Source organism: Camelus ferus, chromosome 16, assembly GCF_009834535.1.
Source record: "Camelus ferus isolate YT-003-E chromosome 16, BCGSAC_Cfer_1.0, whole genome shotgun sequence".
Classification (NCBI taxonomy): Eukaryota; Metazoa; Chordata; class Mammalia; order Artiodactyla; family Camelidae; genus Camelus; species Camelus ferus.
Window position 1 is genome coordinate 3,764,525 of NC_045711.1, and position 26,820 is coordinate 3,791,344.

At 32.6% G+C, this 26,820-nt stretch overlaps 1 protein-coding gene and 1 long non-coding RNA gene across 25 annotated transcripts in view; one reads left to right on the top strand and one right to left on the bottom strand.

Annotated features, from left to right (window-relative positions):
* BCAS3 (BCAS3 microtubule associated cell migration factor) overlaps positions 1–26,820 on the top strand; it is a 483,031-nt gene that overhangs the window by 109,005 nt on the left and 347,206 nt on the right. For all 24 annotated transcript variants that reach the window (XM_014552809.2, XM_032498340.1, XM_032498338.1 and 21 more), the window contains 4 exons: positions 3,941–4,017; positions 8,360–8,443; positions 16,074–16,244; positions 24,537–24,630. In XM_014552809.2, coding sequence (XP_014408295.2) covers positions 3,941–4,017; positions 8,360–8,443; positions 16,074–16,244; positions 24,537–24,630 — 426 coding nt within the window. The remainder of the gene's footprint in view (positions 1–3,940; positions 4,018–8,359; positions 8,444–16,073; positions 16,245–24,536; positions 24,631–26,820) is intronic.
* LOC116669266 lies at positions 142–11,099 on the bottom strand. Its single transcript, XR_004326602.1, has 3 exons — positions 10,963–11,099; positions 3,108–3,110; positions 142–152 (listed from the first exon to the last, which is right to left on the bottom strand). It is a non-coding gene; the product is annotated as an uncharacterized LOC116669266 (long non-coding RNA).

The following is a 26,820-nucleotide window of genomic DNA, read 5'->3' on the forward strand; positions in this document are numbered from 1 at the left end:
CATCCATCACTGTAATAACACAGAGTATTTTCACTACCCTAAAAATCCTCTTTGCTCTGTTCTGGAATCGTGGCCATCTGAGATTGGCTTCTTTCATTTAATAATGTTAGATTTCCTCCATGTTGCTACCCAATGTCAAGATTTACATAAAACTACAGTAATCAAGACAGTGTGGCATTGGTTATTAATATGATTATAGATATCATATTGGTATCTCACGAAGTAGTATCTGATTATAGTTTCGATTTGCATTTCCCTGTGGCTAATGATGTTGAGTATATTTTCATGTGCTTATTTGCCATCTTACATCGTCTTTGCCAAAATTTATATTGAGTTATTTGTCTTTTCATTATTAAGTCGTAATAATTCTGTTTATATTTTAGATACAAATCAGTTATCAGATACATATTTTGCAAAACTCCCCTTCTGAGAATTGTCTTTTCTTTTTCTTGGTGACATCCTTTGAAAAAAGGTTTTAATTTTGATGAAGTCCAGTTTATCCATTTTATCTTTTATCACTTTTACTTTTGGTGTTACAGCTAAGAAAGCATTGCCTAATCTAACCTTATGAAGATTTACCACTGTTTTGTTCCAGGAGGTTAATACTTTTAGCTTTAAGTCTTTGATTCATTTTGAGTTCATTTTTGTATGCAGTGTGAGGTCAGGGTCAGTTTCATTCGTTTGTGTGTGGATATCCAGTTGACCTATCATCATTTGTTGACTATTCTTTCCCCATTGAGTTGTCTTGGTAACCTTGTTGAAAGTAAATTGACCATAAATGCAGACATCTGTTTTTTCAAAAAAAAAAAAGCTGAAGTCTTTTGAGTTGTCCTTTCCAAGAAAAATAAGACAGTGTTACAGAGAGTAGTTAAATCCTTTGTTTTTCAAAATAAGTTCAGGTCACCTCCCCATAAGGACCAACATTCTGGGAGGATGCCATCTAAAACTGTCAGTCTCATGAGTCTTCTTAATTACTTTTTCAGTTATAGAAGCATCTTCATGTAGTGTGCTTTTTGTCATGGATTTTACCTTTATTCGTATTTGGAAACCTGAGATTTTTAATATCCAGCTCTCTTTTACTTTGTTCACAAACATTGTAAACATGTTAGAATTAGTCCTAGTATTATAGAGGTTTGGGTTTTTTTTTTCCCCTTCACTTGTTTTCAAAGTTTAGCTGGAGGCAATGGTTAATCTTTAAAGGAGTCATGCTTATAAAGTTGGGATAGTTCTGAGTGGCTGATGGTCTGCTGATTCCAGCTGTAAAATGTTTTTTGGAGAGCAGAAAAACAATTTGCTTTCATTCCAATACACTGTAATTCTTGAGGTCCACTGGCTTTCTAAAAACATTGACTCAAAAAGTGAAATGTGGGGGGAGGGTGATAGCTCAGTGGTGGAGCACATGCTTAGTGTGCATGAGGTTCTGGGTTCAATCCCCAGTACCTCCATTAACCAAAAAAAAAAAAAAAAAAAAAAAGAAGAATTGTAAACTACATTTTCCCTTCGTATCCTTTAGTATATGAAGATGAATATACTTTTTTTTGTAATAAATAACATACTTGTTTATTGAGGTAAAATGGTTATCAGAATTGACCGAGAATTAGATTATGCTGACTTTAAAGTTTGGAAGATTAGCTACCTCTAATGTAATGCCACAGTTCACCAGTATTTGTTTTTGTTTTTCATTTGGTTCTTTTTTCCATGACATTTGATTTAAAATGGGAAATTTTTTTAGAAAGCATATTTATGCTCATTTCTCCAGTTCTGAAACTATGTATGGAATATGTGTATACACATATATAAAAGTACATTTTGGTATGAATTAGATGGGAGTGTAATAGTGAAATCTAGTATGTAAATATTGTGTGATATATGTTAGAGTGTGTTTCTTTGTACTACTTGCGTGGGCCTTTTCTCTGTGTATATGTCCATAATATGCATTCAGTGGTTATAGTAACATCAGTTATCCAGAAGTCGATTTTCCCCAAACCCAAAGCATTCCAAACACACCTCTTTAATCTCTGAAATATACAAACAATGCAGTACAGTACACAAATTGTTTTTTTAAACAATGAGCAAAAAATTAGAAATGCTTATACCTTTTATTTTGTATGACATGGACTTTCTCTTAGGATCATTGTCTTTTTTGTAAGTTCTTTACCTTTAAAAACGAAAACTTATAAATTGATGACTGTTGAAGGAGCTGGAATAAAAACTAGTGTGTAACGGAAGGAAAAGCGATGGGTGCTTCTTTAGTGCTTGTGAACACAGCAGCATTATCATTTTAGAATGACCACCATTCCTACTCAAGAGGCTTTCTGAATTCAGAGAAGCACGTGATGTACATTTAAGAAAGATTTCTTAATGAAAGATCTGGCTCTTCGGCAGGCACGCTATTTGAAAAAATATTTGCAGAATGTTCTTCTGTAAATGACTTTTTTTTTTTTTTGCCATTGTATCTTATAAATATGCTTTGGTCAATTTAGGTGCACTGTTTAATTCATTCAAACATAATTATTTAGCTATTTTTCAGAAATTATTCTAGGCAGTGGAGATTCAGCAGTAAACAAAAGACAAAATACTTGACCTTACATATCCCTCTTTTCAGGTGACAGGGAAATAGAAAAAAAAGATCACAGAACATATAAATTATTTTTATTTTTGACAGCATATATATAGCTGTTCCTCTTAAGATCAGTGATAGACTGGGATTGTCTGCTGGTAAGGTATTTTTAGGTGTGCAGTTCATGGTATTTAGATCATGCTATTTTTTTTTCCTATTATGCTCATGTGTCTCATGCATGCTATTTGGCTGTTTATTTTGCCATGGGAAGAAAAGGTTATTGTTATAAAATGTTGTCTGTCTCATTATTGTATAAATTTAGATTCCAAATTGAGATGTAAACTATGAAATAGATAACGTCAGTTTGATCCTCTAGTGTATATTCTAGAGAAAAACCTTTGTGAAAATATAACCAGGTACTTGTGGAATGATAAACCAGGAATTCTTTAGATTAGGCTTTTTGTGTTCTTTGATTCTGTAGTCTCATTTGAGTAGTCTTTTACAAACAGTTTTGTGAGACAGTAGAATATTATTTCGTGTAGTTGACTAGCTGAGGGCAATATACTCAGAGACCTTATTGGCATTGTCAGGAGGGGAGATGAGAGCCTCAGGGATGACAGATACCACTTCCTTCAGTGAAGTGTGTTATGTCTTGGTTAGTAGAGTTCAGGAAGATGGCACTGGTGTTTCCCTGCATGGATGGTGTCCACTGTCTGGAATATGTGATTTGTTCTATTTGAAAGAGGAGAACCACAAAATAGTTCTTCCTATTAGTCTGATATTGGCTGGGCTGAAAGCAAGAAGAATACAGTTGAATGCCTGTTGTAGATGCATAGAACTATGTAAATTAGTTCCCCAACATCTGCTGATGCACCCGTTGTGAATTACTTCTCATTGGCTCCATACTTGTTCTCCTTCCTGACCCCTCATCCCCAATTATTGTCATTTCATTTTAGGTGTATGTTTTCCTTATCTTTTACCCTTAAATTCCTGAACCGATTGTATACTTTCTCTTTGCTAAACATTTTTGCTAGACTTGTGAAGTTGTAAGCTTATAAACTCTAAAAATTCTTCTTGGCTTCTTTCTCTTGTTCTAGGAATAACTGTATAAAATGCCCGATTTTTGTTAAAAGTGAATGTCAGTTCTTCCTAGATTTATTTCTTATTGGAACAGAGTCAAAGCCAAAAGGAAACTGTAGCAGAGAAAAAAAATGATCCCCATTTAGCTATTAAAATAATGACAAGTGTTATGGGAATTTTTACGTGAAACTTGAAAAAATAAATTTGTTTGATTGTTCTGTTTTTATGGCATCAAAATATGATGCACCAGCAGAAAAATTGATTAAGAAATTTCTTATTATTGCCATTGAAATTTTTCAGGCTGCTACCCTTGTCCCGGGCCCAACATGAATCCTATTGCTCTTGGCAGCCGCTGGCTTGCTTATGCAGAAAACAAGGTAAGGCAAGGGCCCGTGTTGGAATATTTGTAATGGAGTGACCAATAATGAATGTTTAACTTACTCATTGGTTTTCTTCTATTTCAGTTTTGTTTTAATAGGGCACCCAATAGTTGCCCTATCTTTCTTATTACTTAGTGTACATCTAAATCTAAACAAGGGTTCTGTGGTCCTCTTGTCTTAATTAAACCACAGGTGCATACATTCTGTTGATTTTTTTCAGTTAAATAGGTTTCACTTATCCATTAAGGTCATCGTACTAAATGAAGATATATTTATATGCTGAAATTTTTAATTTATGTTTTTAACTCAAAGCAAAAGACAAAATCTTTTTTATGCCATTTAGTGCCCTGCATGCAAATGTAAAATGAAATCTAAAAACTACTCCAGAATTCAAAGAAGATGATACTTTTTGGTTTCATTTTTGTTTGTTTTTATGGTTATTGGCATATTGAGAATAATATGAAATAATATCTATTGAAGAGTTCTTGACTCTCTAGCCTCTGGAATTCACCAAATCAAGACACTACTGAAGAAAGGTACTTATCTAGATGAGTTCATTGATGCTTTCCCCAAAATTATGTCTGCTATGTACAGATATTTTGCATCACACTGATAAATACTGCTGTATTTGTACTCTGTCATGTTTTCTCTTGATATCTCATAAAAATAGTTCTTTTCAAGTTAATTCTTTTCAAGCAAGGCTAGAGATATGCAATCCAGTATGCTGACATAATAGTACCTTTTAAAGTTTACTTCTGTAATAAATTCCCTAGACTGCTGGAGACATCCAAGAGAAAAAGAAATAAATTGCCCCTTGGCTCTTGTAGATGTATTGTCACACGTGGAAGACTATACATTTAGAAGTATAGGTATTATGGCAGTAGTTACATATTGTTTTCAAACAGAAAGAACTTCCTTCTTAGATGCATAGCGTGAATGTGTGCTTTTATAGAGATATGTGTCAATAATATCTAGTGTTACATACAGAGACTAGAAAGCGTAGTGGCATTCACAAGGAGTTTCCTAATCCGATAGTCATACCATCCTTTGGAAGAAATATTTCCAGAGAAACATTTTTGCGTGGCATTTACATAAGGGGTAGTATTTATTAACAGTTTCTGATTGTTGTAGCATTTGGGCTGAGTGTGGAACTGCAAAATTGATTTAAGTTTTTCAGCAACAATCTCTTTCAGTGGAAGTTTTCTTTGACTAAAATTTTAAGCAAGAGGCCATGTATCTTGATTGGAATTGTTTTTCATTACTTCTTTTAAAATAACTGTTAACCTGGAAGACTTACAGAAAGTTTACAAGAATAAATATAGTACAAATAGCATAAAGTATACGCATGTACTCTTTACTCAGATTGACCTCTGAATTATTTCAGGTTTGCACATATCACATTATTCCAAAATACTTAGATTATCAGCCAGTTTAATATTAATAAATTACTTTTATCTATTGTACCATGCATATTCCAGTTTAGTCAATTAACTCTACTATGTCATTTATAGAAATTTTTTTCCTGTAGTGCAGTGTCCACTCTACAATCTGGTATTATATTTTTTAGGAATATCCCTTTCATTTTTCATCTTTTACAAGATGGATAATTTTGAAGACCACAACCCTCTGCTTCTACCCACTATCCTATTTTGCTTTAATGGAAGGATTTTTATTTTGAGGTTTGTTTTTGAAGTTCTCTCTTGATTATATTCAGGTTCTGTATTTCTGGCTGGAATCCTATGTGAGCGTTGTTCTGTACTTCGCACGGCATCACATCTGGAGGTGCATGGTATACATCTGTCCTTTATTGATGATGCTAATTTTGTCAAGGTCTTGTCCAGTTTCTGTACTGAGTAATCACTGTTTTCCCCCCTTGTAACTAACAAATAATGTGGAAAGATCCATTCTTATATCCTGCTTTTCATCAAGATCTTAGCCTAATTTTAGCATCCATTGTTGATTCTTGCCTGAACCAGTCTTTACTATGAAGATGGCAGATGAATGATTTTCCACTTTCACTCTCCATATTTACCAGAAGGCATTTGGCTTTCTATCTTTTTAACTTTCCCTTCTTTTCTATCTTTCTGTGTCTACATTTTCGGTATAGACTCATGGATTCTTGTTATTTCAGTGGCTTTTAATACTTGTGCACCTGTATATACACATAGACACAAACATTTTGGGAGTGAAGAGTTCATATTTTGTCCCCTATTTCCTATATATATGTCCTTTGTTTTAATAGGAGACCATAACATCAGCCAGTAATATTTTCCTCATTTCTTCAATCCTGTAATATAAAAATTACAGAATTCCTTGCTCATACCACTACAAAAATCAAACCAACTAAAATGATAAAAAGACTTCAGGATTTTCTTTTCCTTTGACTTTCATTACTGCCTAAAACCACAGGTATGCAATCAGATAGTGTGTTTATAGGTTATTTTGGTTAGTTTGGCGTTTATCCCTCCTTTTCTACCTTCCTTCATTATTGTTACAGTTTTCATTTACTACGTAATTGGGGACATTTGTTTTTATTTTTGTTTTATTTATATGCTGATATACTTTATCATGTGTTTTATATCTGTTTGCTTATTTGTTTGTTTTTTTGTTTATTTATTTATATTTCCCTTTCTTTCCCAAAAGATAACTCTGTGTGTGTGTGTGTGTGTGTGGGTGTGTGTGTATGCATATAGTGTTTTGTACATTGCTTTTTTCACTTATCAATATTTCCTGGAATTTGGGCCATTTGATAGTTTTAAACTACAAAAATTTCTAATTTATCTTTTTTGTTTTGTTTTGTTTTTTATGTCCTGAGATGCAAATATAATTTCCTAATGAGTTTAAACAAATTGCTGGCTCAGTTATATTTATGTAGACATGCTGACTCAGTTTTAGTTGACTTCAAAAGGTGACAGTATTGCTTGTTTTCACATATTTATTCTTGATTATTTTAATTATCTGAGGCAAGGACAAGATGATTGTATTTCCAAGACAATGTCTTTCCTTGCATTTGCTGCAGGAGGCAGCAGAAGGGTAATTTTCTTAGTTGTTTGAATGTGTCTTTGTGAATGAATAAATGAGTGAGTGGGTGGGTGAGTGAGTGAATGAGTGAGAGAGATTCTTTTCATTAGCTAAAATGATCACTTTTCAAACTCCGTCCCTGTTGTCCCCTCTGTGAAACTGCATTTGCCAGTCACCTGTGATTTGGAGAATTCCTCACCACTGACCTTGAATTTTACTTAAGTAACCATTCAGTGAGGCAGCTTAACGTCTCATGTCAGAGTTTTAAAGATATTCTGCTATAAATATTATTATTGTCTTAAGGGATTTTTTAAAATATAAAATCAGTGATGGAGAAAATTTTAATTTTAAAATAAAAGAAAAAATGGTTTCTTTATACAATTTAAAACTAGGTTTAAATTATATAAGCATTTTAAATTTTGAATTATATAAAGCATTTTTTGTTATATTTTGGGAGAGGAAGACTCTGAATTCTATAGGCTTTTAATAATTTATATCATAATTTGGAGTTCTAATAGTCTACTACTACTATTATTATACTACTATTATTAAAAACTTAAAAAATCTGATTTTTTTTTCTTTTCTCTCCTTTTTTAAAAACTAAATTTAGGAAGTGTAGGAGCCATGGAGAATTTAGTTCTGGTTTATTTCTCAGTGCATGAGAGAATCATACATGTCAAACTAGTGATTCGCTTTGAAAATTGGCAGGTTGATTTATTTATGTCAGACATGAATAAGGGCATGTCTTTTTCATTCTAATGGTGAAACCAGTAAGCCCTCTGAAGTGGACAGCTACTATATGTGTCAGAATTGATTTATGCATAATTTGTGCCACTTTCCCACAAGCACAATTGAAAATGGAAATATGGCAAATTCATTTGTCTATTTTTTAAAGTTTCCTTTTACAATCTTTATGTAGGAATTAAGAGGACAAAACTTCCAATTTGCTAGCATGTTAAATATTTAATGTTAGGAAGTCAGTCTTAGTCCCTTGATTATGTTTCTAAAATTTATTTGTGGAAAGTCTGCCAGGTCTCAAATCCTTCCATTTCAGAGTTTATAAATTCTTAAAGACTATTCATCTTGTAATTAAAAATCGTATTTGAGCATGAAACTGCCAGAGCGGCACCAGCAGGCTATAAAAAGGGGTAAAAGTGTCTCAGCAGGGCTTTTAGCTGTTTGTCTGAAAAACACTCATGCAAACATTCCCACCCAGTACCATCATTCTGCACGGTAAATAAGCTCCAGCCTAAGAGCCTGTAGAGTTAAACAGTTTAATAGAAATGGCTTTCTGGTCTCTCTCTCTCTCTCTTTCCAGTTGATTCGGTGTCATCAGTCCCGTGGTGGAGCCTGTGGAGACAACATTCAGTCTTATACTGCCACAGTCATTAGTGCTGCTAAAGTGAGTACCCAGTTGTCTCCGGGAGTTGTGATTATGCTAAGTAAACGATCCTGATTCTCTCCTGAAGTGTATTGAGAGTGTCCCTTCCCTTTTCATTCACAAATGTCGAATGGGCTTAAGAAATAACTCAGAATTATTTTATCAAGTGAAGAGAATTCATGACCAAATGATTATGTATTTTATCTCTTAAGGTTCCTAAATAATGCTTTGTTGTTATTGATGATTATAGGGTTTGTATATATCAAGTTTAAAATATTGAAGTCTGCTATGTAGATCAAAGCCTGTAATCTAATAGATACCACTTTGGAAAGAAGCTTTACTTACATGTTTTAAGTAGTTACTTCTGGCTTCTTTTTTCGTGCATCATTGTACCTATACTGACATCCTTTTGCATCCTTGAACATTTATGAATCTTCTTGACATAAAAAGAATATTATTCCTTAGGAAAACTTGAGTGAGACCCCTGGCACATTCAAAGATTCTTTCATGACACAGAGCTGCCCCCTGCATGTTTGTCAAGTGAGTTCTTTTTGTGTACACACGAGGGTTAATTTTGATGATGGCTCGTAAACTTTATGCTGATTATAAGGTATTCGTATAATCACCAGCCTTTTGAATTGTGAAGTATACAACAAAACAATTCCTGTAATAGGGATGACATAGTGAATCTAAATGACAGCATGTAATAGAAAGCACAACTGCTCAGAACAGAACAGCAATTTAAAGCAAACCACAGGGAGGGAATCAAAGGTCACACTGTTTTATGTAAAACAAACACAGAAATACTTAAAGATTGATCACAAATGCTTACACAATATGGTCTGATGAGAGAAGCACTACGTATTTTTGACTCAGAGGGAAATATTGAATGGCTTTATGCTTGCTTATAGCACCCTATACTTTAGATTTCTGAATCTTTATAAAAATTGCTTGCTTTGTTCCCACTGTGTATGACAAAATTGTGATGGTTATTTCAATGAAGAGAAATCCAAGACAGAATTATTAGGCAGCATCAGTGTTACTCAGTTAGTTTGCAATAGATCCACAAAACGTACCAATGAGATTGCACATTAGATTCCTTTCCGGTTTGTCTGTGGCATACACTTTCTTCAGGGTAGCTTATGGTATTGTCATTCTGAGTAATTTTTAGTTATGTGATAGAGGATAACTTTTCAGTTCTCGTTTGCTATAATTATGTTTTTTTGTGCCTACGTAAAAGGAAAGTGACCTGCTTCATTCAGTAACTGTTTAGCTGTTAGCTGAAAGTAGACTTGATAAAGTGAGGCTAGACTTAATATCCTTTGAAAAGAACAAGTCCAAACTTCCCACTTTTCTACACGGCAGTATTGTGAACTGGGAAGAATTCTTCTGCATTTAAACTCTGAAGAAATTACGTTGATGATAACACCTTAATCCAGTTAATTTCCCATAGGCTGTTGGTCTCCAATGGAATTGGCGTTGATTGCAGTTCACTGTTAGCTCTTGGATGTGAAAGGAAGATCATTCTAGAACTGACAAGATTTTAGGAAAATAATTTGGCATTATTTGCAAAGAAATCTCAAGCTATTCGTGGTTTTTAACTCAAGAGTCCATAAGTACAAAGAAATTGATTACATAAATGTAAGAAAAACATTACAATGACAATATTACACTCTTCTGTAGAATAAAAATGTATGTCTAATAAAAGAATATATCTAATCTTATAGATAAGACAATACATTAGATTCTGACATTAACTCTGGAATAAATTGATTAATGTTTAATTTTTTGTTTAAGTGCTTTTGCTTGATTTTAATGCTTATTCATGTTCTTGCCTATAAATTTATAAAGTGAAGGAAAAATATAACCGTGAATGCAAAAGTTTCCCATTTCTCGTTAGTTTTAGTAAGTTCAGTCATATATTGTACCCTGGTCTTTTAGCTCATTTAACTTAAATATTATGAAATATTTTTGAAAATATTTTCCTTATACATTTATGTAATCATTTTCTTTGTACTTATGAACTCTTGAGTTAAAAACCGTGAATATCTTGAGATTTCTTTGCAAATACTGCCAAATTATTTTCCTAAAATCTTGTCAGTTCTAGAATGATCTTCATTTCACATCCAAGGTGTGGCTATCTTACATAGGGAATATGTGAAAGTTGGGATGGTTTCCCCTTCAAATATAATTTCTCCTAGTAAGTTATTGGATGTTAGAAACTTTCTGGGTAAATTAACCTTCTGAAGTATTGGCAGTTCCAGTTTTCCATGGTAAGGACATGAAAATGACTTTTGTAATTAAGTAGTATAATTATAAATATATTCTTTTTTTTTTTTTTTACTGTTACATTATGGGTTATACTTGTATTTGTTTGTTCACTTGTGAAAATCTATCAAGATGTACACTTATGATTCCTATCCTTTGCTGTATAAATGAGTAAAAAACTTACCAAGGAAAGAAAAATCTCACAAAGATACCTTCAGATCTGGAAACCTTCTGCAGAGAATTCTGTCTAACACTTAGAAATAAAGAATAACATAAACAACACGAATTTACTGTATAGCTCAAGGAGCTATATTCAGTATCTTATGATAACCTACAATGAAAAAGAATTTGAAAAAAATATATAACTGAATCACTTTGCTGTACACCTGAAACCAGCACAATATTGTAAGTCAATTATACATCAATTAAAAAAGAGAATAAACAATGACAATATTACACTCTTCTGTAGAATAAAAAGGATATGTCTAATTAAAGAATATATCTGATCTTATTTTATGATGCAAGATTACTTTGAAATTGAAAACTTGACAAGAGTGTTATGAAAAAGGAAAGCTACAGACCTGTCTTTCTCATGAACACAGATTTGAAAAATTCTAAACAAAATTCTAGTGGAAAAAAATTAATATACACAGAGGGGTAATATGTGTTGGGATAACTGCATTTTAAGGCTGGTTTATTACTCAAAGTCAGTGAGTGTAATTTGCCACAAGAACAGAATAGAGGAGAAAATGATGTAATTGCATGTACTGAAAGCATTTGATAAAATCAAACATACATGCATCGTTAAAACATTTTAAATAGTGATAGCTTCTGGTTCTCTAGAATTCCATTTTTCTCAAATTACCAAACTATTTAAACATAGTAAGCATGGCCATTATAATCTGTTTCTGATCACTCCAATATTTTGATCTCTTCTGGATATATTTTTGTTGTTTGATGTTTCTGTTAATTCTCATTTATGATGTCTTGGCTCCTTGTTTGCCAGAATTTATTTTAAAAAATCTTTAGAAACATCTTCAAGTTTGGATGATACCAGAGTTCTGTGACAGTCTCAGGCTTGGATGATCTTAATCCAATTTCAGGGATTGGGATTACTTAAATTATTTAAATAAAGGTCACCTGAAATAGCTGTGAGAGCCTGATTTCTACAAGTTATTTCTATTGTGTGTCCCTTTATGTTCCAAACCAAACCATAGAGGTAAAGTCACCAGGTAGACCCCCATGAACATGACCACCTAGTTCCACAAGTGAATAGAGCACCACTCAATCTCTTAGAAGTCCCCTCTAGAATCCATAAATGCATTTAGGCCTAGATACCAGCTAAATCCACATGTCTGGATCTCCCTGTTCTCTTGGAATTGGACCTAGTAACTCATCACTATCTTGTTAAATATTCAGTGCCTTGAGAGAGGAAAAAACAAATTTTCCCCAGTTTTCCTACTTGTTTTCAGTTGGTAGAACTGATCTGATTTACCTAGCCTGTCATTACTGAAAATAGAAAATAAAATATCTCATTATTTCTTAGCATTTCAGTCATTTCTAGCTAATAAGATATTTTTTTGAGATATAACATGGAAAATGTCTTAAAAGCCAGTATAATACTTGATCCTTAAGAAAATATTAAATCATGCCCTTTAATAGAGTAGTCAGTAATATTTTTTTCTCTGTGATGACAGCTTCTATGTGGCTTAATAGAGGTTAACCACTTTGTTATATAGAAGGATTATTTATTAAATTAAAACTTTTTTTATGTCTCATTCAGTTGTAAATATAAATATATTGTATGTGTGCTTGGATCTCTAGAGGAAATAATTTTTTAAAACATTTTCTGAATTTTCAAATAGCACTTAAATACTCATTGTTTTACTTAAAATTTTTTATTTTTGATTTTCCAAATAATTCATTTGGCTTTCCTTATAAATGATATAATAAAGATGAATTCTCTGTGGTAGTGTTGAAGGAAAAATTTAATATTGAAATTGTTCAAATTGGATTATTTTGAAACATTTATTAAATCATTGGTATGTATTTTCTAGTTACCCTGTAACTGTCCTATTTGATTTTTCCTTTTAATGGGTTTTAACCCCTGTGTGGTAAATTGATTTAATAAAAATGCCTGTTTTCTCTTGTTATCTGATAACTTCTTAATGACAACTAACAGCTTTTTTGAGAGAGCAGCACCATTAGTACTAATGGATAGGGAGGACACTGATATGGCAGGAGAAGGGCTAAAGATGACTAGTGACCCTTTGGCAAATCTGTCTGCAAAAGAGCAGAATAAGGACCATGCTCATTTGAATTTTTCATCCCAGTAGATTATCTGACACATATGTTACAGCCTTATGTCCAGCACTTTTACAAGTACAGTTTAGTTCTGTGAATATTCTTGTAAAGGTTATTTGAGAGTATAAAGAACTTTTTAATAATTTATATACTTCAGATTGTGAGGACATTCAGTTCAATCACATAGCCATTTGGCCAAATTGGATTTTTTCCCTAATTTTTGCTAAGCCTTCATCCTTTTTTGTATGTGTTTGAGGAAATCATCAGGTATGCACATAGCCTTTCCATTAAAATCTACTGAAAAGACTAATTACTGTGAGGTGATTTAGGTATGTAAATATGGTTATTGAAAACTGTTAAATAATAACATATTATATATTTCTTCTGGTCACCAGTGCTCATTGATGTATTTGATTGTAATATGGAGACAAATTTCCCATAGAATCAAATGTCTTCACAAATGTAGAAAACTTCCAACACCCCCTCTCACACCCTGCATTAGATCTCACTGGAAAGTTAATGAGCTCTGTAGACAGTAATGTCTTGTCACTTACCATACATAGTATACATCTGATGACTGTTAAAATATGAGTTTAGATTTGTGTCCACTAATAAGATGATTCCACCAAGTATTCATAAGGTTTTTTTTTTTTATGTGTGTGTGTGTATGAGAAATATCATTAAGTCTTCCTGTAATATGAATCTTTGACAATGAAATACACTACTCTGTTTTTCTCCTCCTTCTGGAGTTTTTTCCTTGTCTCTTATATTAACTTTCCCCTTCATCTTGTGGTTTGCTCTGGTACATTACTTCCCACTTTCTGTGTGCTCCAGTTATTTCAGTTTTATTCCTATTCATTGGTATAAGAGCATGAAATAATAGGCTCAAGGGCAAATAGGGAGGATATACAACCAAAGACTTTAAACCTGAAAGGCATTCCTTTGATAAAGGGATCGCTCCGTTTAAGTGGGAGCATCTCCATTAACATTAATGGAGCTGGTACATCAGCGGAGGCATCTCAGAGGTTAATCAGGCTTCCTGGCCAGCTTTTGACATCAATACACTGTGGCGCCTGATTTTGTTGGTCCTTCAGAGGCTTTCTTGACAGCACTCTAACAGACTTTGTGTAAGTCATTTCTTGTGAATTATTGAAACAAATGTTTGGCTGCTAATTGAGGAACACTAATGTGTTTTATAATCACTGCAGTTTGGGTTTTTAGCACTAAACAAAACAGTAACAATTGATTTGTGGCTTTTTCTTGGTTTCAGTCCACTGTAAGTTATATCATTTTGCTTGAATTCAGCAAGTGACTTTGTTGGTCATTTTATTTAAGTATTTATTAGGACACACTATTGTGGTCTTCATTTTCCCTTTTTTCCTTCCCAGTGTACGTTTGTGTTCTAAAATCATGAAGCAGTAACAGGAATAGATTACAAGGCAATACTGGGTAGCAGTTAAAATCAGGCTTTGGAGATAGACTGTCCTAGTTTCAAATTCTGGCTTTGTCATTGGCCAGCTGTTTGAGCTGCCATTTTGCTTAACTTTACTGCAGCCTCAATTTTATTTTCTATAATTCTGAGGTATTTAAGGAAATCTGTACAGGTCATATATGTTAAAGAGCCTTGACCAATCCCAAGTTCATAAGAAAGGTTCCATGTAACATGGCCATACAGTAAAATAATATATTACTAGAGTTAGTTACATGGCATTTTAATAGATAGTTTCTTTGGAAATATGTTTCCTTTTTAAAATTTCAATCTGACTATTGCTTAAATCACATTTAGGCCTTTATAAACAACCTTTTTTGCTTACCATTTATAAATTAATATTTGAAATGCTGTGTATATAATAATTTACACTTTTAAATTTACCTATAGCATATGCCAGAATATTGGTGAACATATTTTCCCATTATTATTTTTAAAAGCAAGTCACCTTATTGAAGATTAGTTTGAAGTATTTTAATAAGAACTTTACCTCACAATATAAGAATTAGAAAAAGTTATTTCTGAATGTGTGCCTAGTATAGATGATTTTTGAAATGTCCATGTAATCTGGATGACTTATTCTGGCGCCAGTGATTAGATCTTCTATGAATCACATAAACATTGTTTTAGCTTTCTTCCCTTCAGACAAAAAAAGAAAAAACCTGATACTTAACATTATTGTTTGTTAATGCATATGAAAGTAATCACATGATGAAATTCACATAAAAGAAAAAATACACATGAATTATTAGTTTTATCTACTTACTTAAATGAAATGGAACCAAAATGTTATAAAACATCTTAAGTTGTATTTTTATTTTTTTTAGAGGGGGTACTAATTAGGTTTGTTTGTTTGATTGTTTGTTTGTTTATTTATTTTTTAGTGGAGGTACTGGGGATTGAACCCATGACCTCCTGCATGCTAAGTATGCACTCCACTGTTAAGCCATAACCTCCCCCTTGTCTTTAATTAAATTGTTTTCTGTTACCAGAGAGCTATTTTTGTATGATACTTCATTCATCCAGTGATAAGTAGCTTAGATGGAGACTGTATTTTCTACATGCCAAATCTAGATGTAGAATATTATGTAACATCGTATTATACATTTAATTTGGAAGCAAATTATTTCCCGCATAGGGATTCTACCAATGTCTCAGTCTTTTTCATGCTAAAAAGTAGACTTATAAAAAATAGTTTTATAATATTAAAAAAAGAACAGCACATAGTTTCTACATTTTACTCTGTCACATGTTTTAAGTTATGTGCATTTGCATTGAGGAGAGGGGGCAAAAATAAATATTTCTTATGAAATATCCTTATGTGAAACAAAGCTCTTTTGTTATTTATCTATGGCTTTATTCTCACCATGCTGACTTAGTAGACTCTAGTGATATCAAACTAACACCGATTTTCTAAATTTAAGATCATATGAAAAGTCATACTGATTTTTCATGACGATGCACCGCTACATAGAAGCTTGTTAAGAGAATAAAGAATTTAATACATATGAGAGTTAACAACAGTGCATATTTCCATTTAGAATCCAAATGCTGATGTGAAGTCATACATTTTTACCTTTCATTGTGTAGACATTGAAAACTGGCCTGACAATGGTTGGGAAAGTGGTGACTCAGCTGACAGGCACACTCCCTTCAGGTGTGACAGAAGACGATGTTGCCATTCATAGTAACTCAAGACGGAGTCCTCTGGTCCCAGGAATCATCACTGTAATCGACACTGAAACCGTTGGAGAGGGCCAGGTAATAACTTCTGATGCCTGTGATGTTCATTTTCTGCAGAGGATGAGCTGACTAAGAATGTTTTGGGATCAAGATCAGACAAAATGTGTTTGGCCTTGGAGATTGTTAATTTGGAATTCTGGAAACTGGGGTTATTTCAGGCTAGAATTTTTTTCCAAAAAATGATGAGTAACACTCTAAAACTTATTATTTCAAGCATAGTTAATGTATCCAGCCTTAAGGTAAAATTGAGGTTTTAAGGAATTCATCAGGACATTTGTTTCATAAATATGTAATCTCTTTATACTGTTTTGTCCATAATGTTTCTCTTTTTTTAAATGACGCATGTCATAAACTAAATCAGATTAATTATGACTAGTTATGATCTTTATAAGTGCAAGTGTCTTTATTACACATACTTCCTTATATATGAATAAATACACAAAATCTCAAAACATATAGTGGAATACATAAATGGTAACAGCTTATTATAAAATCATATATCTTCAGATAAAGTGTATTTTTACAGGGTTCAGAAATACTTGGGAGTAATTATAAACATGGAAAAATACACTATGCTTGTGTAAATCTTACTGGTAAGAAGCTAATTGGATTTTGTTTTCCTCCCCCATGCGCCCATTCCAAAGTATTTTTTTTTTAATCATAGTCTAGACTTTAAAAATACATTTATGAAAGGAAGGCTATTGTAATAGTTTGTGATCATTGCTATAAATATACAGTCTAAAATTTATTGCTAGAATAAGGTAGTAGAGCAACATTTGTGAAATAGTAATTTATATATATTATGTATTTATAATTAGAAAAATAGAATATAAGATATATATATATATTATGTATTTATAATTAGAAAAATAGAATATAAGATATATATATATCATATATTATATTTATATAGAATTTATATTCTGATTTAATTCTGTTTTCAGAACATAACTATGTGAGCCTTTAAAACATTAACCCTAAATATTGTGTGTTCTTTTGAGGAAATCTGCTTCCAGTATATATGGTTGTACTTTTTGATGAAAGATTGTGCTTGGCTGGTACTCATATACCAGTTCCTATAGTAAGATCAAGTGGCATTTCAAAAAAATATGGACTGTGCTTGCAGTTAAAAGAGAAAGATTCTTTTGTTATTGAATCTGGCTGTTGTATTTTATGTAAAATCTGAATAATATAATTCTCCACCTTTCCCATCTTAACTTTGTGGTTAACCAAATATGTTACAGGCTTGTATTCTAGTTTAAAACTCTTTTTAATGAAGTGCTAGCAAACTTTTCAGTTGACTGTAACGACTTTTTAAAAAAAAAAGTTGTGTTAATTAGCTCAAGTTGATAGACACATATAAATGTTCTCTTTTTAAATTGGAATTAAATATATAAACCCTCAGTGTTTTATGAGTGTTAAAGTAAAAACTATTTTCTTTTGTCCTTTGATTCTTAATTAATTCACCTCTAAGGCCACCCACATTTACTGAGTAGTTAACAATCCTTCTCAACATTGTCTAGTTTGGTGAGTATGAGTGAGTCTGTTAAATATCGAGCATTTGGTGACAGACAGATTTGTGGTCATTTAAAAGCAGAAAATTTGTCTCTTCTTATTTTTGATCAAATAGCAGTAGAACTCATTATTTTATTACATGTAAGTACAGGAACATGTAAGAAGAAAGATTCAAAGTAATTTATATGAAAAGCGTAGTGTGAGTCTTTGCGTTTTCAAGTGCAGTTTGTTTTGGATTTTTTTTTCGCCAGTCCTTTATTAACTTTTTATAACTTTAAAGTGGAATTCTCACACTTGGAATATGGAAATGGACTGTAGATTCTAGTTGCAAAGTTCATTTTTCTGGGACAAATGCATTGTTAACACTGAAAAGAAGTAAAATTGTTTATTAGGAAATAAGAGTCATAGAAATGTTAGCTTTTAAAAGTTAAAAAAAGTTAACAAGTATTGCTCAACCAGAAAATTTTTATCTTTTCCATTATTTGTATTGGGAGCATAATCTCTTTTCATTCCTACTTATAATATTTTCTGAAATTTTAACTTGATTTAAAAAATCTAAGTCAGGAAATAAAGTGATAGTCAATAAATGATAAGTTGCTATGCACATTTTTAAAGAATTATAAATATTTTTTTAAAGGAACAAGATTTCTTCAGTGTGATACTGTCCTCCTTTCTTTTGTTAACGTGAATCTGTTTTTTGTCAAGAAGACATTTTTGTCTCTGATAAATAGTTCAGTTGGAGTACAGAGCTGTTTTTAGGCTATGCTGGATTGTATTAAAAAGACTGCAGTGGTTAATGTCATAGATTTATCACTTTTAGCCCTTTCCCACTGATGTTTGACCTTAGCTGTAATGTTTTTTTCTTTTCCATCTACATCTCAGGAGCTCACACTGTTCATTTTAGCTTTTTAAATCCATTGAGCCTTTAATAAAGATATTCTCATGTTTACAGTGATAGTGTATAAAATTTGACTCACTGTCTTTCTGATGCTAAATTGATTAGTTTGATTTGATGGTGACAGGATCGCTGTGTGGTCACTGCATTAAAAGGGGAGTGGATTTGATTGACTTCGTCCATTTTTATCTTTGTCACTTTCATGTTTTATTTAAAAGCATTTTGTGGCTAGGATAAGTTAAGTGGTATAATTTGCCTTTACACATTTGTATAATTGAAGTTAGCAAGGCGGCAAAGTCTCTAATCAAAGAAAAACGCTCCAGATCGTGATGACATAAACTTGAGCTATTTCCTTCCCTGAGTGCAGCTGTATACAAGTGTTATTTGTAATAATTTAATGGTTCTTGAGGTGTTTTGTCTATCTTTTTGTTCATATGATAAAGGCCTGTTCATTTTGTATCAATTAAAGTGCTTTGCTTTGTTTTAATAAAGTCAGGACAGTTACAACATATACTTAGGAGTTGAGCCTGTTAAGCAGTGAGTAAAAATTACATGTCTTAGGGCAACTGAATTGGGATGTCTCTGGTATTATTGATTTGATGTTTAGGAAAGGGGATGATACAATGGAGGGAATCCTTACAAAAGTATCTGGTTGTTGTGTTGGTGAACCTCATGAAGAGAAGATTCAAAGAATCCTATATAGTGGCATGAGGTTTTGCTGTGCACCAAGATTAATGAGCCTTTTTGCTGGATAGCTTCTGTACAAGTACCATCAAATAGAGTACTCAATACTAATTGTGTTGGAAAGAGAGATATAGGGTTATAATATATGGAAGGAAAGGGAATCTTATAAGATTGAGTTAAAATAGAAAACTGGGCAAAGGACAAATATTTCACAGAAAAATTAAAATATATCCAAATGGCATAAAATCTATAGACCTGACTTATTATTAAGAGAAAGACAAAATTATACCAAGATACCATTCGGTCACCTATCAGAATGAGGGAGATTAAAAAGCTTAGACTATACTCTACATTTTTAACTTTTAATTTTGAAGTAATTGTAGACTCATACTAAGTTGCACACCCATGTGCCCGTCACCCAGTTTCCTCCAGATTCCCCCAAACGGTGACATCTGATATAGCTGTAGCAAAATATCAAAACCAGGATGTTGGTGGTGGCACATTCTCTTAAGTAGGCTACAGACCTTCTTCAGCTCCCGCCATTTGTGTTACCTGCATTCACTTGTGTGTGTATGCGGAATAGTGAAAGAATTCCTATAAATCAATAATAAACAGATAAATAGCCTTATTTTAAAATGAGCAAAGGATTTGAATAGACATCTTTCCGAAAATGATATGCCAATGGCCAGTAAGCAGAAATGAGAGCCCTTGTACACTGCTGGTGGGAATGTAAAATAGTGCAGTTTTGCTTTGGTAAAGAAGTTATCCTATGACTTGGAAACTTATCTCCTCAAGATTTGCTCTTAGGTGATAAAACAGTCAAGAGAAATGGAAATATATGTTCATATAAAAACTTGTACATGAATGTTCATAGCAGCATTATTCATAATAGACAAAAAATAGGAGCAACCCAAATATGTATCAACTGATCAATGGATGTTTAAATAAAATGTGGTTGTATATATAGAATATATTATTATTTAGCAATAAAAAGGAATGGACTGATTTATGCTAGAAAATGGATGAACCTTCAAAATATTATGTATATTGAAAAAAGCCAATCACAAAAGAACACATACTGTATGAATCTATTTATAATGAAATGTCCAGAATAAGCATATCTATAGTAAGAGAAAATAAATTATGGGTTGCCTAGGGCAGGGAGTTTAGAGGGAATTGGGGAATGAGCGGTGACTGTTAATGGTTATGGAGTTTCTTTTGGGTGATGAAAATGTTCTAAATTTGATGATTGTAATGGTCACTCAACTCTGAGAATGTACCATATATCCTAAAGCAAGTCCTTAGTATATTTAGCAAACTTGGTTGAATTCACTTTCTTGGAACCTGCTCCTGTGACCTCTTTTTCTTGTTGTTCTCACCTAACATTTTTGAAAGTCAAATGGAACAGAGGAAAAGAGAGATTAGAGAAGTAATTTATAATGCATGTTTCCCCCTCAACTGTGGTAAAATGTAAAATGTACATAACATAAAATTTGCCATTTAGCCATTTTTAAGTTTACCATTCAGTGGCATTTAAATGTATTCACAGTGTTGTACAACTGTCTCTGCTATCCCTGTCCAGAACTTTTCATCATCTGTACCCATTTAATAATAATTCCCCAACCCCTTGTCCCAACACTCCCCGGCAACTACCATTCTGACCTCTGACATCTCCAAAGGATTGCCTGTAATTAAAAAGACATACAATACAAATTGTTGGAAAGGATGTGGAGAGACTGGAGATCTCATACTTGTGGACATATAAAAGTATCTACCTTAGAAAATAATTTTCCTGCTTCTTCAAAAGGTCAGCGTACATTTACTATATGACTGAGCAAATCTACTTCTAGGTATCTCCTCGAGAAGTTTAAAAACATGTTCACAAAAAAAAAAGATGTGTATGCAGATATTCATAACAGCATTGTGCATAATAGCAATCAATTTGACATTATTCAAATTGCCAAGAACTGATCAATGAACCCACATGATGTAGCGTCTCCATACAGTGGAATACAAGTAAGCAACGTAAAGAAATGAATGATACCTGAAATAACGTGGTCGAACCAAAAAAGTGAAAGAAATGGGAGATAAATCTCATGATTATATAAAAAATTTTGAAAATTTTTAGAAAAGGTGAAAGAAGGATTTCAGGGATTGCCTGTGGTTTAGGGCTGGTGATTTACTGTGAAGTCATTAAGAAGAAATTTTAGGGTGTTGGAAGTATTATAAATCTACGATGTGGTAATGATGACACTACTATATTAAGTACTATCCACTAATATTTAAAATGGTTGATTTGTTGGCATAAATTTAGTGATATTTGGAGAATGACTCCCACCTATGGTGAAATGAAAAACCAATCAAATCCTTTCTCCAGAAAATAAGTACATTACTGGATAGGATTTTCAAAAATAACTACTTGGGCACACTGGAAATTGACCAAAAGCTAAGATGATGCTCTTATCCACATCTCCCTGGAGCTTGGTGAGTGTGATAGTTTTACCAGACCATTGTGAACAAAGTAGGTTCCCCTCTAGAGGAGGGGTTTGATTTGGAGTAGAAGATTAAAACTCAGGCCCAACAGTGTTTTCATTAAAAGTAGTAATCTTGGTAGTTGATAAATAGGGATAATAGGCAGTTCTGGTAGCCTGAGCTTGCAGTTCAGTTTTGAAGAACAGAGAGGAAAAATTGATGAAATGTATGTTAGCTTTGGATTCTGCACATGTGACTTCTATTATATTGAGGTAGTTTCCATAGTTCCCATCCATTCCTAGTTTACTGAGTGTTTATATCATGAAAGTTGTTGAACTTTGTCGAATGCTTTTTCTGCATTGGTTAATATGATCATGTGGTTTTTGTGCTTCAGTTTGTTAATGTGGTGTATGGCATTAGTTGATTTTTGTATGTTGAACCATCCCTACATTCCAAGTATAAATCTCACTTTTCATGGTGTGTGATCCTTTTAATGTGTTGTTGAATTTGGTTTCCTCCTGTTTTGTTTTGGATTTTTGCATCATTATTTGTCAGGGATATTGATTTATAGTTTTCCTTTTGACTTTCTCTTGTTTTGGTGTCATGGCAATGAGGGCCTCAGAAATACAATCCATTTTATTTCTGTGACATCAGTTGTAGTGGCTCCTCTTTCATGTCTAATTTTAGCTATTTGAATTTTCTCTCATTTTTTGTTGAGCATCTTTGCATATGCTTATTGGACATCTCTTTATATTCTTTGGAGAAATGTTTATTAAAGTCCTATGCCCGTTAATTGGATTTTTAAAGGATTACTGAGCTGTGGAAATTCCTTACTTACACTGTATATTAACTCCTCATCAGATATATGATTTACAATTAGTTTCTCCCTCTCTATAGGCTTTCTTTTCAGTCTGCTATTGTTTACTTTGAGGTATAGGGTGTTTATAAGTTCGATATAGTTTCATCTATCTATTTTTTATTTTGTTACCTGTGCTTTTTGACATTGTATCCAAGAAATCATTGCTCAGTCCAATGTCCTAAAGATTTTCTCCTATGTTTTTCTTCTAGGAGTTTAATAGTTTCCAGCCTTATGGTATGGTCTATAACCTATTTGAGTTGATTTTGTACATGGTATAAGGTAACCCTTGTGTACTGTTGATGGGAATGTAAAATGATGCAGCCATTATGAAAATCAGTATGAAATTTTCTCAACAAATTAAAAATGGAATTACCATATGATCCAGTAATCCTACTTCTGAGTTTATACACAAAAGAATTTGAAGCATGGTCTCAAGGAGATATTTACACACCTGTGTTCATTGTAACATTATTCATGGTACTGAGAGGGTGGAAGCAATCTAAATGTCCATCGCTAGATGAACGGATAAAGAACAAGGTGGTATATCCATAGAATGTAATAATATTACACAGCCTTAAAAAAGAAGGAAATCATATGTTACAATGTGGTTGAACCTTGAGGATGTTATGCTAAGGGAAATAAGCCAGTCACAGAAGTACAAATGCTAAATACTTTGTTTTATTTTGAATATCTAAAATAGTCAAAATCATAGAAACAGAAAGTAGACAGGTGTACCAAGGGTGGGAGGAGAGAGGAGGAAGAATTAGTGTTTAGTGTGTATAGAGTTTTAGTTTTGCAAGATAAAAAAAGTTCTAGAAATCAGTTACACAACAATGTTAATATACTTAATATTAATGTACTAAACTGAATACTTAAAAATCATTAAAATGGTAATTTAAAAAGATATACACACAGAAATTTTTGAAAAGTCTGTAGCTTGAGTGAATTGCAGGTTTTAGCCAGAATAATAAGGCAAGAAAATGAAAGCATTAAGATAGAAAAGGATGACAAATCAGACATAGATTCTAGATAATGGGTTATTGTAAAGATTATAGTACCGTATAAAATCATTAAATTGTAAACTTTTTAAAATAAAATAAGCAACTTTTATAACATGTAAATTGTACCTCTGTATAGCTTTTCACACTAAAAGAAAAATTAACATGGCTGTATAGGACTACTTCTTAGATTATTTCAAATTAAATCAATCATGTCAGAATATCATGATCCAATATCTGTATAGTAGGTTTTCCCTTTGGAACATTAGATACGTGAAACTTTTTTGTTTCTTGGGTTAAAGGCTAGGAATCATTGAACAGTACACTCACAAAGGGCAAGTTGTAGGGAATGTAAATTATATTTCAATATGCTTACAAGAAAATTAAGGGGAATAAATTTGAGATATAAAACTCCTTGTCTAATATATACTTCTGCTTGGTAATAACATTTTCAAAGAAGTGACGTGTCCATCTAAAACCTAGGAGCTAAAGACCTCTACTATATGGCTGTTTGTGTTTAACTTGTTATGTTGTTTTTCTCTGTTTTGTTCCAATAATGGGCAAGAATTTTTCAGCAGGCCATGACACAATAAAATCTCTTAGAGAAAGCTCTCTGTAGCTGATTTTATGTTTTTCGTTTTTTTCTGAACCTACACTTCAAGAAATTATTGTCTCTGTCATTTACAGTCAAGCCACACAATCTGCTGGAGGCATACTACATGTTTTTCTTATTCCTGAAGTGGTATTCTCACTTTTTATTGCCAAGAATAATCTTACTTTTCTATGAGGAAGCATGTTATTTGTTCAGGGATGTAGTGGTGTAGCTGTGTGTATCTTCAAGCTCAGTAATTGGTTAACTTACATTTGCCTTCTTTCTTTTTGAAAAGGTGCTTCTGAGCGAGGATTCTGACAGTGATGGTATCGTGGCCCACTTCCCTGCTCATGAAAAACCAGTGTGCTGTATGGCCTTTAATACAAGTGGTACGTCCCTCCCCGCCACCCCCACCTTTTATATTACATGTTTTCCAACGAAGTTTTTTGAAATATATGTGTTAGTGTATATTAGAAAAATGAGAAGTCTTCAGTAAGTGGTTATTGAATGAGTGAATCTATAATACAAGTTTAGAAACTCCTTTAAACATTAGTTCGATTCTGAATAAAATGGTAATTGAGTAGTTGCAGTAGGTGAATAGCAGTGGTAAACAGTGCTGTTGAGTTGTGTTAGTTTGGTGGGTTTTGTTTTTCTGATGTTCATAAGGCATTTGTAAAGGGGAGATTTTATAGCAGTGTGGAATGTCCATTTTTTTTCCAGACTTTTTATCGTGAAAGTTTAAAACATAAAAATCGTAATGACCCATGTACGTCACCTTGATTAAACAGGTATTGACATTTTAATATAATGTGTGTGTGTGTATTGTGCTGAACCATTTGAATATAAATTACATATGTGATATTTCACTAGCTGCAAAATAAGCATGCATTTTCTAAGAATAAGGACCTTTTAGTACATAATCAAATATATTATACTCAAAAAATTAACACATTATATTATTTAATATCCGAGACATAATTTAAAATTTCCCAGTTGTCTCAAAAATTGGTTCTGTAACTGCTTCAAATCAAGGTCTGATTAAAGTTCACTCTTTACATTTTGTTATGTCTGTATAGTTCCTGTTAATCCAGTGTGTAACTGTGACCTTCACCTCATCTAAATAGGAGTGTCCAGACCAGTGATCTTGTCCAAATTCTGCTTTTGTCACACATTTTTTTCATTATGATAATGTTCTTTTTATTCCCTAAAGATGTTTTTAAATACATTCAGGCTGAGGAGTTTTTTTTTTTTTGAAACTTCCTAAGTATTGCTGTCTACATCATTTCATCCCAGTAGGAGACACATTGTATCAGGTTGTCTTGTAATTTATGACACTGTGTTTGATCACATGAATAATTTAGTGACCCATCAAATGTCTACATATTGGAGGTAGATTGTCTTTTCCAGATTAGCAAGTAATCTGCAGAGTGTTATTTTGGCTTCATTTCTGAAACAACTTTTTACTAAGTAATTTTGTTACATTTGAAGGCTATAGAATTGGTGTTTTTTTCTAATCCTGTTATGTCTTCTGCATTAATCAACTGCTGTTCTTCTGTTAAAAAATTTTTTTCTCTCATCAACCAGAAATGAACCACAGTTCTCCTTTATGTAAAAGGCAGGATAGATGCACTATGTTGTCTCTTTAATTACCAATTTTCGTGGTTAGGAATTGGTTTAATATTTCTAGTGGTGGAATTTGCTCCAGTGGACTTAGTTTTAAAATACTTTGCTTCTAAATAAAAGATAATATTGCTCTTTTCCTTTCAGAGCTGAAATAATCTTCATAGGTTTTGCAATCTTTTCAGCTCTATTCTTTGGTTGATGGGTCTGAAGAGACGTCCATTTTTATATTATTCTGCAGAAGCAATCCTATTCGTTAAAACTGATGGAAAGACCTATCTTTTCCCACTTCTTTTCATCTTTTCAGATGAAAAATGATGGTAAGAGGATAATATAGAGTATTTCAAATAATCTTCCTTATAATATCCTAATTAGTCATTTTTGACATAGATGAAGGTTTTGTAGTGATTGTTGATCGGTAATATTGATTTAATTTATGAAGACAAAAATTTATGGAAATGCTCTGAATGTTGTGGAAATTAAGTTAAATTTGAAAAAAACAGTCTGGAAGTTCTGTCACTTACAGCACTCCACTTGGAGGAACCAGCATGACTCAGTTTGATAGCCCATCTGTTACGTCAAGTCTCCTTTGTTTTAGTGTATAGTTCGTATTGCTGTAGAGTGCTTCAGACATTTGAAGCTGCATTTTTTTCCTGTCTATGACTTTCCATTGTAATAGGAACATCTTATATAACTTAAAGAATATTGTGGTTCTCTCTATTACTGTCGAGTAGTAACTTCTAGAAAACCATAGATTTCTATGATTTCATAATTTTGATCTCTGTTTGCCATTTGATTCCTTTTTTGAATTGAAGTATGGTTGATTTGCAGTGTTAGTGTGACATTTGATTTCTGTTTGAACTCTCCAATTTCTTTTTTATTGATAAGACTAAGATTTTAATTATTTATACCTACTTTTTGTTTTCCTAGGGCATTAATTGTATATAACTCTATGATAT